This window comes from Sarcophilus harrisii, chromosome 3 (assembly GCF_902635505.1).
Source record: "Sarcophilus harrisii chromosome 3, mSarHar1.11, whole genome shotgun sequence".
Lineage (NCBI taxonomy): Eukaryota > Metazoa > Chordata > Mammalia > Dasyuromorphia > Dasyuridae > Sarcophilus > Sarcophilus harrisii.
In genome coordinates this window covers 275,298,806-275,311,328 of record NC_045428.1, presented here as the reverse complement: position 1 = coordinate 275,311,328, position 12,523 = coordinate 275,298,806, and the positions used below count along the sequence as shown (strand labels likewise).

The 12,523-nt window shown below is 32.9% G+C and overlaps 1 protein-coding gene across 4 annotated transcripts in view; it reads left to right on the top strand.

The window, feature by feature from the left end:
- The first annotated feature begins 928 nt into the window (after positions 1-928).
- Positions 929-12,523, top strand: part of LOC100933390 — a 47,773-nt gene continuing 36,178 nt past the window's right edge. For 2 of the 4 annotated variants that reach the window (XM_031959538.1, XM_031959536.1), the window contains exons 1-5: positions 932-1,051; positions 7,014-7,082; positions 7,607-7,706; positions 8,191-8,258; positions 11,048-11,114. In XM_031959538.1, coding sequence (XP_031815398.1) covers positions 7,016-7,082; positions 7,607-7,706; positions 8,191-8,258; positions 11,048-11,114 — 302 coding nt within the window. In that variant the 5' untranslated portion in view covers positions 932-1,051; positions 7,014-7,015. Of the gene's footprint in view, positions 1,052-3,086; positions 3,166-7,013; positions 7,083-7,606; positions 7,707-8,190; positions 8,259-11,047; positions 11,115-12,523 lie in introns of those variants that run through there. The other 2 variants (XM_031959539.1, XM_031959537.1) reach the window with 2 other exon arrangements.

Below are 12,523 nucleotides of genomic sequence, written 5' to 3'. Positions count from 1 at the left end.
TTTCAGATCAATAAGGGTGGTAATTATGCCCCAGGCCAAGATCTCTAAATGAATTGCAGGTGGGGATTATTGTGGGAGTTTCCTCTGGGGATCAATTAAGAGCATGGGGATGCTCTCAGAGATTGGGAGGGGTTGAGCTTCAGGATTTTTCCAACCCAGGTCCACTCCCCAAAAGATCAGAGGTACTATTAAATTAATCCTTTACTAGGGACACAGGTTTTTCTCTTATTCCTATATAGTTTACTTCAGATGATGTTTTTCAAGTTGACACATATCCTTGAGATAACCTACCCCCTTCCTCTCCCTCACCTCTTTGAGAATGAAGGTAGAAAGCTACAGCTCAAACATTATAAACAGACATAACATATGAGGCCAGATTTGGCCTCCGACACTTAACACTTCCTAGCTGTGTGACCCTGGCCAAGTCACTTAACCCCAATTGCCTCAGAAAAAAATTTTTTTTAAAAAAGAAAAAGGCCGGTTTCATAAGAAAATGATTAATATTTTCCCTATAGGTTCAACTTTACTCATAGCAACAATTCGACATGTTCCTAAGAAACACTGTTCTAATCTAAAACTTCGGTTCCACAGAAGTAATCTGAGAGAAGTTACTATTCCAAGTTTGTTTGAAAGATTTTGATCACAATGTAATGCAATGTACAGAAAGTAATCTATTCAGTTTTTGTCCCCAGTGCACAACAGTCTTCAGTAGAAGTGACAGAAAACAAATGAGAAAAAAACTTTTCACAAAAATTTTATATGTCCACAAAATGTCTATGGTAAGAAAATTTTAAGATCTTTGAAGCTGGATAATTCCGATAACATAATATAACAATTAATTGTTCATTGAACAAAACTCCTAATTCTGTGTGACATCATAAAGCACCTGTTGTGACTAGTCTCCATGATAGCAGAAGTGGGCAGAGTAGTTACTGACCATTACTCCTGAGAAGAGTGGGAGGTATGGACTTTGCTATTCATAGTATTTTGTATCTTCATTTGAGAAGGTATGATTTTGTTGCACATTCCAGAACTAACTTTGGAAGTTGAGGTAGGTAGTGATCTCACTAATTTCCGATTGATACACCATAGGCATCTTAAACTCAGCATTTCTATTATCATTCTCTTTTTGAAACCTTCCCTATTCTTCACTTCCCTTTCATTACTGAGGTACCACCATCATCCTCCTAATCACACAAGTTCACCATGGAAATGACATGCTCAGCATCTCTTTCTAAGCCCTCTTTCCTTCCACATCCATCACTGGCTTAGGTTTCTTGATATTTACTATCTCAAAAAGTATTCTATCCAACTTGTGATTTTCTCTATCTTCATTTTTAAAACTGATGAAATAGGCTTTAAACACCTATACTCAGGACTTTTACAATAATCTGACTAATTGGCCTGCCTTTGATTCAAAGTCATCATCTTTAAATGGGTCAGATCATGGCAGGTTCAGGCTTCTACTCAGGCCAGCCATTTAGCTCCTTCAGCCCTGTAGGAAAGAAAGTTGAGTCATCAGTTTGGCATCCAAAGCCCTTCATAATCTGATTTCCCATTTGTTTGCTCACCACCTCACATTCCCTCCCAAACATATATTGCCCAGGCTGAGATTTATTAGTATCATAGGTTGATGTATTTAGAGAAAGAAAGGTCCTAAGAGAGCATGCAGTCCAATTCATGTTCTATTTTTATCAAATTATGGCCCAGCAGAATTGTGTCTTGTCTATGGCCACACAGTTAATACATATTAGAGACCAAAAAGTTCATACTCATCAGTGCTCTATCTCCCTTAGTTGAAGGATTAGGATCCCTTCTAATTGATTCAAAAAAACCAACTTTTACAGAGTGCTGTTTTCTTTTATTTTAAGAGCTGTTCTTAAAATAGAACAGCCTCCTCCTGAATATGCAGTTCACTATGGTTTGTGGGATTTCACTTTATTTTATATAGCTAGTCATTTTGAAAATGTAGCATTATATGCATATTCACAGATAAAGAAAAGGAAAATTTCACGAGTATAATGATGAGTCAATGAATAGTCCTAAATGCCTGCCATGTGTTAGCCACTGTACCAAGTGGAGGGCAAATAGAGAACCCCCTGATATGAAAGTGACTTTGATCACAACCAGAGAAGCAGAAACTGTCTTAAAAGCAAATATTCCATATCTGAGGCTTATGGAATCTTACTGAATAATTATTCTTTTGATGTCAGTATTTTATTTTTTTGTAGATAATGCTAGATTTCATGTTCATTTCCCTGTGAGAGACATACACATGAGTACCACAGATTAGGATAATTTATATTATCCCTTCAATATTTGTTGTTTTATATTGTCCATTTTGTAGATTTACATCTTGATTTTCTATAATAATGGATGCTAGATGATTATATATTTTTGTAGTAACTTCTTATGAAAAAAAATTTCATGAAATATTTCCTCAGAAGAGAAATAGATTCTCGTTGCTAATTAGAGACCCTGATACTTTTCATCCCTGTTGCTCTTAAAAAACAATATTTTTTGCTGTTGGACATGGTGATCTCTCTTCTGCCCTATCTTGGATACAGAAATTTGTCTTTCAGACATGCTGAATTTTGTAGGTAATATTTTTCCTTGACTCATATCAACAATTCCACGTGTTCCTAAGAAACACTGTTGTAATCTAAAAGTCAGGTGGACAGAAGTAATCTGTGAGGAGTTATATTCCAAGTTTATTTGAAAGACTTTGATCACACATATGATGCAGTATACAGAAAGTAACCTATTTAGTTTTTGTTCCCAGTGCACAACAGTTTTCTGTAAAAGTGACAGAAAACAAGTGAGAAAAACACAAAAACCCCCTGGTAAGAAAATTTTAAATCCTTTGATACTGGATAACTCTTGATATGGATCATATAACAAAACACAACTTAACATAAACATAATAAAACAATTATTCATGAGCAGCAGCATTCCCTAGAGACAGTCTTTGGGTGGGTGATATCATAATGGACCTATTTGTATTAGTCTCCATGGTAGCAGAAGTGGGAAGAGTAATTACTGATCATTACTCCTGAGAAGATTTTGGGATAGGAGTTGTGAACTTTGCTGTTTGTACTATTTGGTATGTTCAGTTGAGAAGGTGTGATATTGTTGCACTTTTCCAGAATTGCTTTAGAAATTGAGGTAAATGCTGATCTTACTAATTTTCCATTGATGCACTATAGTTATCTTAAACACAGTATCTCTAAAGTTGATATCTTTACATTCCCCTCTTGAAATTTTCCCTATTCCTGACTTTCCTTTCCTTTTACCAGTCTCCTACCAATCACACAAACTCACCATAAGAATGTTATGTCCATCATCTCCTTTCTCACCCCTTATCCAATCAAATAGGAAAAGTTGTTAACTTTTGCCATCTAAAAATCTATTCAGCTTTTGTCTTATCTTGTCCTATGTTGTCACATAGTATTTATCTGTCTTATTTGGGAAGGTAATATTTAGCTTAGTTCTCCTAGAGTTTAATTTTAAATTTTTGTGAGGTGCCAATTTTAACACATTGATCATTGATAGAGTAGATATCTTATACTCAAAATTTTGGAACTGATCTCATCCTTCCCTTTTCAGATCTTCCCCTATCCCTAACTTTCCTTATACTTTTTTTTGTGCACTGCCTGCCTCCCATTATCAAAACTAATAAGTATCAGCCCAGATCCAACCAATTGTCAAAGACTATCAGATTTTTGCCATCTGTGCAACTCTATCCACCCTGTGATTTTCTTCTCCTTTACTGTCACAACCTAGGTACAGGCCTCCTTTCAATTTATCCTGGGCTATTCAATTAACCTGCTGAGTATTCTTACTCCACTCAATTATACCCTCTCCTGAACTGGATTCAGTCATTTTTGGAAAAGTCAAGTGTCACATCATACCTAGCTCTCAATCAATTGTATTGGCTTCCTAACATTTTTAAGAATGACTACAAATTTGTGTTTTACATTTAAAGTTCTTCATAATCTGATTTTCTACCACCATGCATCTCAACAAACACACAGACTGATAAGAGACACAAAACACTTTCCGGTTCAGGGCTACATTGTTACACTGAGATAACATATTGAAAGAAATAAAGGCTCTTAGGGAGGACATGTTAAACCTCTTGTTTCAAATTTTAGCAGAGTCCCAGGAAATTTAAGTTATCTGCCCAAGATCTTATAGGTATTAAGCATAACTGCTGAATCCATCCTTAGCTTCAGGTATTAGGACAGCATTTGATTCTTAATAGGACTTAGCCTGCAGCTTTATTTCTCCATTTCAGAAAAAAAATTTTGTCTCATTCAGGCTTTCACTCTTGTGTAAAAAGATAACAATCTTCACCTGGAAGACTGCCATTTTGTAGTTTTTGTCCATTAATATGGATCAAAAAAAGTTTTCTTTTACTATATACCTTTGGTATAATTGAGAAATATAGATAGAAGTTGCACTTGTGCTCTGAGACATAGAAAAGAACACATTTATAATTCTAACAGGCATATTCAGTTAATGAACATGTCTCATGCACCTTGCTTGTTACAGATAAGTAGAAATATATAACATAAATGTAAATAAAAATACAAAAAGGAGTAAGAGAGGCACTGACCCCAATGCACTCAACATCTAATGATGTTTGCAAATCATAAGCAGAAACTCATACCAGTATTAAACATGCTATAACTCTGGCATCCGCAGTCCAAATGTAACCTGTCCAGTGTTAGTGATGTTAGTATTCTGTTCTAATATTATAGTAAGATGTCTCAACTGTGTGCTCCTTATTTTTTCTATATTTATATTGATTTTTCCTAATTTTTTCTTTTTACTAAATTATTTCTAGAAGTACTTCTTCAAAATATAAACAATACATTTCAACTAACATCTTAGTTTACATAGTAGTGAAAATGGGAATCTGTTTATAGAATCTAAGATGATAATGTTGCTCATCTAAAAGAAATATGTTTGTCTTTTAATGTTTATATGTTTGTATTAGTATTATATATGTGCATGTATATATAATTTAAATATGTGTATACTTCTGTGTATATAGATTGCATATATATCCATTAAATGTAGCACCATATTGTTCCCATTATGTTTATGTTTAGAAATTCAAAGCTCTTATCATTATATGAAAGTGTTGGACCTGTCAGCAGAACAAGGTTTTTCTTTCATTCTTGCGCTTTTTAAAAATATAACTTAAATTGTATATTTTGGACTATCTACATTGTCAACTTTTTTTGGAATTCTACAAATCCCTTTTAGTTCTGTCATCTACATGCCATTTCAAGCAAATGGTAAAGAAAACAACAAAGAACCTGGATAGGTTCTGAAAGTGAAAATTAGTTTTTCAATCATATGGTTTCCTCCTCCTAAAGTCAAAGATGATTCCTTTTCAGGGAACTTCCCAAAGGGATAAAGAATAATTAAGAAAAAATTTCTTTTCTACATACCATTGCATATTTATCATTTTAAAACTAGGAGTTATATTTCTTTTTTATGTTAATCATGGTAAAATATATTTTAAATCCAATATATACATACATATTTATACAATTATCTTGCTGCACAAGAAAAATCAAATCAAAAAGGGAAAAAATGAGAAAGAAAATAAAATGTGAGCAAACAACAACAAAAAGTGTGAAAACGCATATTGTAATCCATATTCAGTTCCCACAGTCCTCTCTGTGGGTGTAGATGGTTCTCTTCATCACGAATTCATTGGAATTGTTCTGGATCATCTCATTGTTGAAAAGAGTCACTTCCATCAGAATTGATCTTCCTATAATTTTCTTGTTGTTGTGGATGATTATCTCCTGGTTCTGCTCATTTCACTCAGCATCACTTCATATAAGTCTCTCCAAGCCTCTCTGAAATCATCCTGCTGATCTTTTCTTATAGAACAATATTATTTCATAATGTTTCCCATTTCTTAACACTACAAAAAGTGCTGCCAAAATCATTTTCGCATATGTGTGTCCCTTTCCCTACTTAGAAGTTATATTTCAATGATTTTACTTCCTATTTAAGGGAAGCTGGTGACAGCAACATTTAGAAAATATGAAAGAGGTCTGCTTTTTTTCATACTCAGAGCCTGATGAGCTTATCAACATTTTTTCATATTTGTATATTTCATGACATATACAGTCATTGAATAAATATTGAGAATTCATCCAATCATTTTTAGTGAAATAGATTCTTGCCAGTTTTTAACCTAATCAAGAGAAGTTTTCTTCCAGTATCATATCTGGAGTAATTTCCTTTGGGGGAAAAAAAACTTAATCATAAAGATTTGGATACTCTCAAATAGATTTTTTTCTACTATATTTTGTTATAGATTTAAACCATTTAGTGGTAAATGTTTATGAGTTGGAGGCTATTTATTCCCAATCCAAAAGAGTCTATCTCAGATGGTGAATCCAAAATTGCTTCTACACAAACTTTATCCATGGCAATGGCCAATGGCTAATACACTGAGTACCAGAGTTCTATATTCATCTTTTTTTTTTTTTGCATCAGGTATAATAACCAAAGAGATTCTGAATGTGTATGTTGAGTTATAATGTGAGTTTGCATTGATAAAAAAATATTCTAGATGAGGAAGCAACTTCTATGAAAAGAATTTGAGTGTCATCTTATGAATATACGTGCACAGATGCTGTCTCTCAGGGATGGTGTGCTTCAGCCCCTAGTGCACATGATCAAAGCAAAAATCCAACATGTACTTCTCAACTCAGGAGTACTCTTTCTACTCCCTGGGAGAATTCAATTGAATCATTTAATTTTTATAGGCTTCAGTTTTCTCATGAGTACAGAGAGATTATCAGACTACATATCCACTTTCTTTCTGACCCTCTTTATTGCTCCAACATATTAATCTAATTCTGAATTTGGATTCTAAAAATTCAGAATTTAACCACTCATTGACAGTGGAGGGATCTTAATAGCAGAAAAAAATGCCTTTTTATTGGATTTGGATTTAAATGTTTTTCTTTCTATTCCAGGAATGTCAGTGATGGAAATATCCCCTTTAATTATGGAAAATGTCATGATCAATAAGGTTGATGACCCTGGTGAGTTGAATTAAATTATTTCTGTTCTTGAAGACTTACCAACACATTGTATTAAAGGAGACTTAGTTAGATGAGCCAGAAAACCTTAAGCATTTATTATGATAGTCTACATGGAAAATAGAAAGTGATAGAGAAGGGAGACTTCTTCATTATTCATTTTTGCTTATTCAGCATGTCAAATTTTGTATATATACTCATTGAAAATGATTATGTGTTACCTAGTGAAGGGAATAGCAGTTTTATTTTTCATACCCTTTACATTTTGGACATTCTGTTTGATTGTCTTCTTTTTTATGATCCTTGATAAGCAATGCTTTTCTGTTGATATGGTCATGTTTTAATTAAAAACAAAGCACCACATCAATGTAAAGGAACTCCAAGTGTACAACTTTCCTCCATTTTCATCCAATCAACAACTTTAAAAAAAAAACAACTTCAAAAAACATTCTTCAAGAATTCCCTGACATTTCTAGGAGTTCTAAATGTTTTGATATGATTCACATTTAAACTTAAAATCATTACAGATGAAACTGTTACCATCTATGCAAAAGATGAAAAGAAGCAGACAAAAGGAGGAAGAGAGAAAACTATCATGCAGGAAGATATTCATGATAAACAAACATGGTGAGCTTTTATGTTAGTTGATATCTTTACTAAATTTAACTTTGAATATGATTTTTAAATAAGTATACAGATTTCTCAGAAAAATTCCACCTCAAAGAAAATATTAGTTGTAAATAAATAAATCACCCTGGGGGTAAAAACCCTTAAAATATAGACATAGCAAAGAGCAGTTAAAACAATATGGTCACTGCTGCAAAGGCAGAAATGGCACTTAACTTTAATCATGATCCATTTTTAAGTTGTTTGACAATATTTGTTTATTTGCTGATCAGTTTTCATTCCTTAGATACTGTCAGTGAAACCAGAGATTCTATCTTTGTTTTTGGGATAGTCTTATTTCCAAAATTTCTCCCTCAATCAACTGGATTCCTTGCAAAGGACCTTCATGGGATGATAGAAAAGATACTGTTAGAAAATAACATTTTGGTACATACAAAATGTAAACAATTAGGTTTATATTGAAATATTTTCCTTTCTATTTCAGGGATAATAACAATGGAAATATTCCCATAAACATGGAAAAGGATGGGATCTACCATGTGCACAAGCCCAGTGAGTTGATTAAAATTATCTTCATATTTGTAATTTCATAATGCAACGATTATTGAAACAATGCAGTAATTCAAGCACATTTCAGTGAAATTCTTATAAAAGTCAATAATCTTGAGAAAGTTTGGAAGTTGGCAGAATGTGAAGAAATCTTCCCGTAAATGAATAATATTTAATTCCAGTGAGTTTCCAATTTATGAATATTTAACAAGAACCTTCCATTTATTGGAACCACTTTAGTTGCATTGCAATACAGTCAATTCCAGCTGCTGACATGACATGAAATTTGTTGCTACACAATGCTTGATCCAAACCAGTGGATTTTTCCAGCATTAGTGTTTCTGATTCTACGGTATAATTTCTGTAACAATACTTTCAGTGGTGTACAGCAACTCATTGCAATATAATCATAGTCTTTAATGTACAAAAGTCTTAGAGAAATTTTAAGATGGTTGGTTTAGTCCTTTATGATTTTTTATGACACCATTTTGGTTTTGGTTTTGCTTTTGCTTTTTTCAAAGATATTAAAGTGATTTGTCATTACTAACTCCAGTTCAGTTTACAGATGAGGAAACCAAGGAAGACAAGGTTAAGTGACTTTCCCAGGGTCACAAAGACAGATAGTTTGTGAGGCCAGATGTGGATACCAATCTTCTCGATTCTAAGTTTGGCACTATCCAGATTCTCTAAATGGAAGATCTTTGAGAATAAATGCTGTGATTCTTCTTCTTCTTCAATTCTTAGCATGTCTGATTAAGTAGTTGATTTCTTTTATATGAGGTACAGGGAAGACAATGAAAGTTTACACTTTTAACCCCTTAATATTTTTAAAATTATTTTAATTTGTCATAATTTATAGGCAATCTTTTTCATTAATGTTCTCTTTGGATTAAAAAAAAAGTCACATTGCATGAGTACAAGAGACTTTTGAAGTATGGAAACTCCACTAATTCATACAATCAAAAGCTCTTAAAAAAAAAAAAAACACACCCAAAACTATTGTCTCATGGAACTGCCTGATATTTCCAAGCATTCCAAATAACTTAGCATTTCATATTGGAAGTCTTTATCATTATAGTTGAACCTGAGGCATTTGGAACATTTAACTTTGAGTAGTCATTTTAACAACACAAAAATGTCTCAAGATAAAAACAACTGAAAAAATATCAACTGAAATAATTTTGAAGAAAAACTCAAAAGGTCAAAATTCATTTAACATTTAAAATTGAAGGGACACTATTATTAGTTTGCAATAACACAAAACTTCTATGGCAATCCATTTTGACATGTTCTGAACAAATGGGCATTTATTTATATGTTGATAAATTACAAGGACTTAAGTATTACAGTCACTCAATGAAATTTCATGGTTCTGGGTAGAGTTATTTTCAAAATCCTTTGAATTCATAGAAAATAACTATGTTGCTAATTGGACAAATTGAATCTTGCCATGGAAGGCTTAGGAGAAAGCTGTGATTTGAATTAAGCTGCTGAACTTGCACCTGAGTCAAAAGACACTGAACAACTCTGATATATCTCTTAACTACTGGGTATTCCTAGATAATTCCTAGGCAACCACTGTTTGGTGAAGAATATCACAAGAAATGAGAATATATTGATAGTTTCACATAATCCAGATTATAGGGACTCACAAGAAGCCAGTCTCAACAAAAATGAGATCAAATTGCACTACCATCTATATTCTAGAAACATGTTTGAATTCCTTTAAGACGATAAGAGCAAATTTGATCAAATAGTCACAAAACTAAGAAAAATATATTTTTACAAATAAACTCTGTATTGGAAGAACTTCAGTTTTCTATTTTTAGTGGATGAGATGAGGTAATTATTTTAGGTGAGTTCATTCAAATTCAAGGAAACATTTTTAGATGACTCTTCCACCAATGTTAATATTGGCACCAAAAGCATAGGGAATCACCAAATATGTAATGATAGTTATGTAGGTAAGTTTGTTAAAATTATATTCATATTAGCATATTTCATGGCATATGTGTCATTAAAAATCATGTTGTGATTTAACCATGGCACAGTGAAAGTCTTAAATCTAGAGAAAGTTTTGAAGGTGAGAAAATGTGTGGAAGTTTGCCAATAAATCAGGGGCAAATTATAGTGCGTCCTCAATTTATGAACATCCTCCCAGCCACTAAAATCTCCATCCAGTAAGCCATCCAAAGGCCATCCTTATCTCACAGCAGTACATCTCTTTCTCTGAAAGAATCCATCTCTGAAGTGGGATTTGTGTGTATGCAATCATTTATCCAAATCTCAGTGGTCAAGTGGATGAGCATTCAAATTTCTATTTTCAATCATTCCATAAACTTTATGTTCTGCTACAATACCAATGTTTTAAGTAGACATAAACAGACTTGCCAGAAAAATTAGTAACTGTAACAGTCTCCAAAGGAAATGGAAGCAGCTTGAGAACAATGGCTTATGTTCTTATTCATCTTCAATTCTTTCTCATGCCTTCTCAAGTAGATGTTTTTAATCCACATTGCCTCTGGGTTTCCCAGCTAATGACAATAAAGTTTTACATTTCAAACTATTTTTACTTCAGAAATTCATAAGCTTTTTTAGATTGGTAATATTTTTTTCTTTTGGTATAAATAGTGCACTAGACTAAAGTAACGAACCCCCAGTAGTTGAACATTAGCCCACTAATTCATCCAATCAAAAACTCTTTAGAAAGTTGTTTCTTTGGGGAATTCCCTGAGTTGTCTTAAGTGCTCCAAGTGATTTGGTAATTCACATTTGAGTTTTTATCATTATAGATGAAAATGATGAAGAATCAAAATTTGGAGTGAACAAGAAGGAAGGAGCAGGTGATAATTATAGATGGTGAGTTTCTAATTTGGTCCATATCATCACTATATTTAACTTTGAATACTGTCATTTTAATAAAAATTCAAATTTCCTCATGCAAAAACAATGTATTTGAAAGTATTCCTTGTAAATAAATAATAAATCACTCAAAACATAAGGCAATATGTAACTAGCATTTAAAAAGGAATGAACAAAATTGCAAAGTTAGCAGGGAGATAAAATTTCCATGTTCATCCAATTTCCAATGCTTTTTACAATAGAAATTTCTATGTTGTTCAATTACAAAGTTTTAGCCATTGCCAGTCCCTCCATGGGATCTTATTGTTCTGGATAGTGTTATTTCTATAGTTTTTTCAATTTAGAGAGAAAGTTTAATAGCCATATTACAGAGTGCACTGATTTCAGCAATTGGGAATTGGCATAGAACATTTAAAAGATTGGGGTTGAATTATATGCTTGAACCAGCATCCAACTCAAGAATAAATTGATCTAAGATGACATATCTTTTACCTATGGGGTATTCTGAGCACTACAGAGCACTTGCATTACAAAGGGATTCCTTATACAATTCCAAAATATTGAGAAAGATGAATACATTTCTTCATATAAAGACTGAAGTAGAAAATTTCAAACACAAATGTGATCAAACTCTTATTATATTTCATATTTAAGAAACATAGATGAATCTATTTAGAGAAAATTTAAGTTTTCTAAGACAAGAAATACAATTTTCTATGCAAGCTCTTTATTGATGGGAATACTGGGTTTTATGTTTCTATATACCTGACTTAATTGATGTTAGATGAAATATTTTGAGTTGAGGAAACATTTTAGAATTGCCCCTCTTCTGGTCCTCTTAGTTCTTTCCTTCACTCTGGCTTAGCATGAGGCACAAGGCACACCTTTAAGCGTGCAGGACTATGGCTCAAAATAATGTGAATAAACCATTTTTAACTTGAGGTGGTTTCCTCCAATAAAATTAATATTATTTGGGGGGAGAAATCAATGTCATTTGGCAAGGCCACATACGTAGGTTGTGATGGGTCTATTGGAGTAAATCATTCTGACTCAACAGATCTCTGGCTTGACCAGAACAGAAACAGTGGGCATGACTAGTCAATCACAAGATAGTTCTATGTCAGAAAAAATGAGAAAAATATGTATTGTCGTGGGAAGTCAAGTGGAATTGAGAATGAAGACTTCCTTGAAGAAGAAACACCTTTTTACCAATCAAGTTCATTGTCTTCTCTCCAATATATACGGACAGATGCTGAGGACTCAAGGTGAATAAAGTGTCTCATTTAGTAATAAATTTGCAAGCAGACATTATAAAGGAATCCACATAATTCCTTAATCAAGGGGCATTGTTTCTACTCTCTAGAAGAATATGCATGAATCATTTAAATTTGGAGGGCTTCAGTTTT